The sequence below is a fragment of the Nycticebus coucang genome, chromosome X (assembly GCF_027406575.1).
Source record: "Nycticebus coucang isolate mNycCou1 chromosome X, mNycCou1.pri, whole genome shotgun sequence".
Taxonomy (NCBI): Eukaryota; Metazoa; Chordata; class Mammalia; order Primates; family Lorisidae; genus Nycticebus; species Nycticebus coucang.
Genome location: NC_069804.1, coordinates 70,036,504 through 70,044,222, shown reverse-complemented (window position 1 = coordinate 70,044,222; position 7,719 = coordinate 70,036,504). Strand labels below are relative to the sequence as shown.

The following is a 7,719-nucleotide window of genomic DNA, read 5'->3' as shown; positions in this document are numbered from 1 at the left end:
GAAGTATGGAGAATACTCAGGGATCTGAAAGTAGTCCTGCCATTATATTCTGTAATTCCTCTGCTCAGAGTATATCCAAAAGAGCAAAAATAACAAAGATATTTGCATGCACCAAATTGTTCATTTTAACTTAATTCATAATAGCCAAGTCATGGAAGAAGCCCAAGTGCCTATCGACCCATGAATGGATTAATAAACTGTGCTATATGTATATGATGGAATATTATTCAGACTTAAAAAAGATGGAGACTTTACCTCTTTTATGTTTATATGGAGGGAGCTGGAACATATCCTACTTAGTAAAGTCTCTCAAGAATGGCGGAAAAATTATCCAATATACTCAGTACTATTATGAAACCAATTTACAATCACTCATACTTTTATATGAAGAATAGATCACAACTATGGCCCATGATGAAGGAGGGTGGATGGAAGGGAAGAGGGAGGTCAGATGGAGGGAGGGTAAATGGTGGGATCACACCTATGGTGCATATTGTAAGGGTTCATGTCGGATCTATTAAGTATAGAGTATAAATGTCTTAATACAATAAGTAAATGAGGTGAGGGACATATTAACCAGTATGATGTATGTATTCCAAATTGTATATGAAATCAGCATATTGTATCCCATAAATGTATTAATGTATACATGGTCTACCTATTTATGATTTAATTAAAAAAGAAAAGAAAAAAGAAAATTACAAAACATTATTAAAACATTAACAAGAACCTGCATAAATGGAAAGGATCTTGTATTCATGAATTGAAAGATTAAATATTGTTAAGATGACAATAATTCCTATATTTTGATCTACTGATTCAAAGCAATTTCTATAAAAATTCCATGCCCCTGGTTGGTTATAAAATTCATAGGGAAATACAAAGAATCCTGAACACCTTTAAACAATCTTGGAAAATAAGAACAAAGTTAGAAGACTCCTTTTCTTCATTTCACAACTTTATACAAAGGTACATTAATCAAAATTGTATGGTACTGCGATAAAAATAAACATAGAGATCTTTGAAAGAGAATTGGCAATCCATCTTTCGCACAAAAAGGAGGGATTATGTGATCTTTTTGTCACTTCCAGTCTGATCATTCAGTGAAACAAATGGCAGATACCAGCACCACATCTCCTTCTTTCAGCATCCAACATCCTTATAAAGAACCCTCAAACTGAGAGGAGCATTCTAACTAAACTTCCCTTCTTCTTGCTCCACCCTTAATTCCTGTGCCCAAGAATAGCCTCTCTACCTCATTATTATTTTTTTTTTGAGACAGTCTTACTTTATTGCCCTTGGTAGAGTGCCATAGTATCACAGCTCACAGCAACCTCAAACTCTTGGGTTTAAGCAATTCTCTTGACTCAGCCTCCCAAATAACTGGGAATACAGATGCCCACTACAATGCCTGGCTATTTTTAGAGACAAGATCTCACTCTGTCTCAGGCTGGTATGGCACTCACGACCACAGGCAATCCACCCACCTCAACCTCCCAGAGTGCTAGGATTACAGGCTTGATCCAACACGCCCAAACTCGACTTCACTTTGATCCAGGGAGACCTCATGAACTTTAAAATGAACCAATATTTTTTGTTACATTACCCAGAATTGGTTTCTACTGCCATCAAACAAGTAGTCCAACTGATAAGTCATTCCTATACCCTGAACATTGAAGTCCCTAGTTTTTATTTATTTATTTTTTTTTTATTGCCCTGCTCCTTCTCTTTGTTTTTTTCCCTTGTACCTGCCCCTTTTTCATTATCAGCTATTAAAGTTTCTTACCTCTTTTTAATGGAGAAAAAGAAAGAGGTGGTAACTCCAGGATAAACAAAACTGTTTAAACATATAAATAGCTCCCTGAAATAAGAAATTTATAACTAAAAGCACTGGATTTCTCTTAATTATATTCTGTTCATTTAAAAACCCTTTACTGAGCTTCCTTCCAGGCACTGGAAAGCACAGAGGATACAAATAAAAAAGATGAGTCATCCCTGAAGAATCTCACTGTCTAGACTCACTAGTAAGTTTAAAATTGAAGTTATTTTGACAGCATGGTATCCTCATGGTTTTTGATATTCTGAATTATGTGAATTTGACACTGAGGATATAAAAATATACATAAATCCTCACTTTACATGCCAAAATTCTTGAGAGTTCACATATAAACACTTAAATTTAAGGTTAATTGATTTTTAACAGACTAACCATTGGATAATTCAATTGGAATGGAAAGGGGAGAATGGCCTTTTCTACACATGGTGCTAGGAAAACCTGATAATCCATGGAAAGGAATAAAATCAGACCTGTACCTCATCCAAAATATAAAAATTAGCCTACAATGGATTAGAGGCCTAAATGTGGAAATTGAAACTATAAAACCTTTAGAAGAAAACATAGTTGTAAAACTTTATGACTTGGGGTTAGGCATTGATTTTTCAAATGAAAAAAATACATAAATTTGATTTCATCAAAATTGAAAACTTTGTACTTCAAAGAACACCTTAAAGAAAATGAAGTGAGAGCCCCTAAAATGGGAGAAATATTTTCAGTATACATAAAGACAACTGATACAAATTGAAATTATTTGGGAAGTTTTCATCAAGGATTTAAATTTGTTAAATATTTGATGTGTCTGTACTTCTTGAAGGATTGAGAACTATAGTACAAAACTTGGGTTGAACTATTTATAAGCATATGGAAACCTAGTGAATAAGACAGTTACTAAATTCAGAAAAATTAGAATTGTTCAGTATGGAAAAGTAATCATAGTTGACTCCGTGGTTCAATTTGCGAATAGCCTTACCTGAACATAATAATGTAGGCATTGTATATTGATATAAACAAAATTATAATATAGACATAAGATATCAGGAAGTTACCTAGCTGTGTGACTGAAGTTGGGAAATCATGATTGTGAAAGAGAAAAATCCTCATCTTTGTTGGAGACAATTCAATAGAGCATGCCTCAAAATAAATAAAAAAAAATAGTAAAGAAGCAATAGCTTCTTACTTACTTAGATGAATGGAGAAAAATTTACAAAAGAATCAACCAGCAGAATCCACAGAGAACTCAAACACATTAGCAAGAAAAGAACAAGGGATCCCATCGCAGGCTGGGCAAGGGACTTGAAGAGAAACTTCTCTGAGGAAGACAGGTGCGTGGCCTTCAGACATATGAAAAACTGCTCATCATCTTTAATCATCAGAAAAATGCAAATCAAAACTACTTTGAGATATCATCTAACTCCAGTGAGACTAGCCTATACCACAAAATCCCAAGACCAGAGATGTTGGCGTGGATGTGGAGAAAAAGGAAGACTTTTGCACTGCTGGTGGAATTGCAAATTAATACATTCCTTTTGGAAAGATATATGGAGAACACTTAGAGATCTAAAAATAGATCTGCCATTCAATCCTGTAATTCCTCTACTGGGCATATACCCAGAAGACCAAAAATCACACCGTAATAAAAATATTTGTACCAGAATGTTTATTGCAGCCCAATTCATAATTGCTAAGTCATGGAAAAAGCCCAAGTGCCCATCAATCCATGAATGGATTAATAAATTGTGGTATATGTACACCATGGAATACTATGCAGCCTTAAAAAAAGATGGAGACCTTAACTCTTTAAGGTTACATGGCTGGAGCTGGAACATATTCTTCTCAGTAAAGTGTCTCAAGAATGGAAGAAAAAGTACCCAATGTACTCACCCTTATTATGAAACTAATCTAGGACCTTCACATGAAAGCTATAACCTAGTTACAACCTAAGAATAGGGAGAACGGGGAAAGGGAGGGGAGGGGGATTAATGGGATGGAGGTGGAGGGAGGAGGATTAATGGGATTACACCTGCTGTGCATCTTATAAGGGTATATGTGAATCTTACTAAATGTGGAATGTAAAGGTCTTAGCAAAATAACTAAGAAAATGCCAGGAAGGCTATGTTAACTAGTGTGATGAAAATGTGTCGAACAGTCTATGAACCAAGTGTATGGTGCCCCATGATCATACTAATGTCCACAGCTATGATTTAATAAAAAAATAAAAAATAAATGCAAACTCTTTTTTAAAAATAAAATTTATTTTATGTTCAAAAAAAAAAATGTGTCAAATGGTCTATAAAACCAGTGTATGGTGCCCCATGATTGCATAATGTACACAGCTACGATTTAATAATAAATAAATAAATAAAAAATTTACAAAAGAATTAGATAAGGGTGCTATAGTGACTATTGCAAGGGAGTGGTTAATAGTTCAAGTGAACACAAGTAAGAGACAGCTGGGTTTTTTTAAAATAATGTTTATAGAATTATTTGTCTTTTCATGTTTTCATAGAATTTTGATAAAAATTACAAGTAAAGGAAAGCCCTACTATGAAACCAATTTATAGCTTTCATATGAAAGCCCAAGAAGAAGGGGAGAGGGAGGGGAGGGGAGGAGGGAGGATGAGTGGAGGGAGGGTAATTTTTGGGACCACACCGGTGCATCTTACAAAGGTACATATGAAATTTACTAAGTGCAGAATATAAAAATCTTAACGCAATAACTAAGAAAATGCCATGAAGGCTATGTTAACCAGTTTGATGAAAATATTTGAAATTGGGGCTGTGCCTGTGACTCAGCAGAGTAGGGTGCCAACCCCATATGCTGGAGGTGGCAGGTTCAAACCCAAACCCACCCAAAAACTGCAAAAAAAAATATATATATATATATATATATACACATAATATATAAAACTTACACATTGTACACCATGATTGTATTCATGTGCACAGCTATGACTTAATAAAAAAAATTACAAGTAAAGCTGAATGCAGTGGCTCATGTTTATAATCAATCCTAACATTCTTGGAAGGTCAAGGTGGGAGGATCACTCGATCTCAGGAGTTCAATAGCAGTGTGATCAGGAGAAGAAACCCCATCTCTACTTAAAATAGAAAACAAAAGCTTAGTGTTGTGGTGGGTACCTGTTTTCCCAGGTATAGGAGGCTGAGGCAGGAGGATCATTTGAATGCAGGAGTTTGAGGATGCTGTGAACTAGGCTGATGCCATGGCATTATAGCCTAAGGCAACAGAGTGAGACAGAGTTCACAAAATTGCAAATAAATTTATAAAAAGAAATAAGAATAGGCAAAGATACACTTATTTTGGAGGTTGTAGAGAGCAATGTTATGGAAATTAAAGTCTATCTTTTCTGTTATGTAGAAAATTAAGTAATTTCCTCAGAAAAAGAAGAGTAGAGGACTTTAGAGTAGTAATATTTTAGAAAAATACTGTAAAGGAAAGGAACAATATCCACGGAAAGCTGTTAAATAGCACTGAGAACCCAGCTGAGACTATATCTAATAGAAAACTACATATGAAAATGCCCTGGGAACTGGAACACAGTGTGGGAAATGGACAACTGGTTTCTTTCAAGTTTGAGAACTTACAGTACAAGACATTCAGTGAGATATGAGATATTCAGTGAGAATGAGAAAAAGATGGTAGCATTAGAAGGTAAGAGAAGAGATGAAACAACATCTTTAATTATCAGAGAAATGCAAATCAAAACCACATTGAGATATCATCTTACTCCAGTAAGAGTAACCTACATAACAAAATCCTAAAACTACAGATGTTTGGCTTGGATATGGAGAAAAGGGAACACTTCTGCACTGATGGTGGGAATGCATACCAATATGTTCCTTTTGGAAAGGAGTTTGGAGAACACATAGGCAACTAAAAGTAGACCTACCATTTGATCCTGCAATTCCTCTAATGGGTATATATCTAGCGGACCAAAAATCACTTTACAATAAAGATATTTGCACTAGAATGTTTATTGCAGGCCAATTCATAATTGCCAAGTCATCGAAGCAGCCCAAGTGCCCATTGACCCATGAATGTATTAACAAATTATGGTATATGTACACCATGGAATATTATGCAGCCTTAAAAAAAGATGGAGACTTCCTTTTTCATGTTTACATGGATGGAGCTGGAGCATATTCTTCTTAGTAAAGTATCTCCAGAATGGAAGAAAAATTATTCAATGTATTCAGTACTATCATGAAACCAGTTTATAATCACCCATACTTTCATATGAAAGATAAAACTCAACTATAGCCCAGGATGAAGGGGGGAAGAGGAGGATGAAAGGAGGGAAGGGGAATGTTGGATGGAGGGAAGCTAAACGGTGGGACCACACCTATGGTGCATATTGCGAGGGTATATGTCAAGTCTACTAAGCGTAGAGCATAAATGTCTTAAAACAACGAGTAAGTAAGTTAGGTGAAGACTATGTTAACCAGTTTGATGTAAGCATTCCAAATTGTATATAAAATCAGCACATTATACCCCATAAATGCATTAATGTATACAGTTATCTTTAAATAAAAAAAATGGAGAAAGTTGGCTCAGATTTCAGTTTGAAGTTCATGATAATCCTGTAACTGAAATCTTTTCAGACCCTCTCTCAACACTGTTGGTAATCCTACCTGCCCCCACCACATGATCTTGTAAGAATAGCATGAAGGAGGAGCAATTTGTGAGATTAGAAATAAAATGGAGAAATTCTAATGAAAGGAATAGGTCTAGTGTAATATTTATAGGCTGGAATTTGAGACATAGAGGGCTGTTTTATGCTTTTCTTTTTCATTTTCAATTTTAATTGCAAATTTAAAATGTTTGGAATTTCAATATATATTTTTCTTTGGCATATAATCAATTTATTTGTTATATTATTATTGTAATTTTATTGTATAAAATGTGTATATTGTGTCTAATGTGATATTTTTCTACATGTTTACAATGTAATGATCAAATCCATGTGATTAGCATCTCCATCACTTCAAATAATTGTCATTAATTTGTATTGGTAAGATTCAAAATCCTGACTTAAAGTAGAATAGTGGACCTTGGAGTTTCAAAAGGGTGACAGAGTAGGAGAGTAAAGGGTATTTGGCAGCGGCCACTGTACAGATCATATCCTTGTTGCTTTCAACCCTTGCTCCGCTTCCTCTGCAACTATGTCTGACAAATCCAATAAGGCTGAGATTGAGAAATCTGATAAATCAAAATTGAAGACAGAAATGCAAAAGAAAAGTCCATTGCCTTTCAAAGAAATGATGGAACTGGAGAAGCGAGCAGGCGATTCATAAAGAGAGTACTGACAGTATATACTTACATTCCACAAGCATCGCCTTTTCAACATTTAACTTTGTAAGGTACAAAGAGGTTGGATCAAGTTTAAAAGTTTATCAAAGTATCCAGAACTTTCACATTGAAGTATCCAAAACTACTGACAATGAAGGTCCACCTGTTGCAACTATCTGCCTGTCTGGCTGGCAGGAAAGGAAATGAACTTGCATGTTGGTGAAGAAAGAAACAAGGTAGTACAACAGTGAAATGTAGAGTAAAACCAAGCTAGATCAAGGTTTCTTATAGTCTGTACAAATGCATTTTAATCAGAGTGCCATCTTTTGTCATGGTGGTTGTTGTTGTTCAAATGATTTTGATTATTGGAATGCACATTTTTAAAATATGGAAATAAAAAGTTTTAAAACCTGAAGAAAAAGAGGGAGTAACGGTATGAAAAATTACTTAAAGGGTACAATGTACAGACTTCAGGTGATGGTTACACTAAAAGCTGAGATTTCACCAATACTCACTGTATCCACGAAACCAAATGGCACTTGCCCCCCATAATATAAAAAAACCTCTCTTTTGG

General features: G+C 34.9%; 1 protein-coding gene across 1 annotated transcript; it reads left to right on the top strand.

Annotated features, from left to right (window-relative positions):
• The first annotated feature begins 7,018 nt into the window (after positions 1-7,018).
• On the top strand, positions 7,019-7,150 carry LOC128578416 (thymosin beta-11-like). The gene has a single exon (XM_053581061.1). It carries the CDS (start codon positions 7,019-7,021, stop codon positions 7,148-7,150), a length of 132 nt encoding a protein of 43 aa, XP_053437036.1.
• Positions 7,151-7,719: the final 569 nt, after the last annotated feature.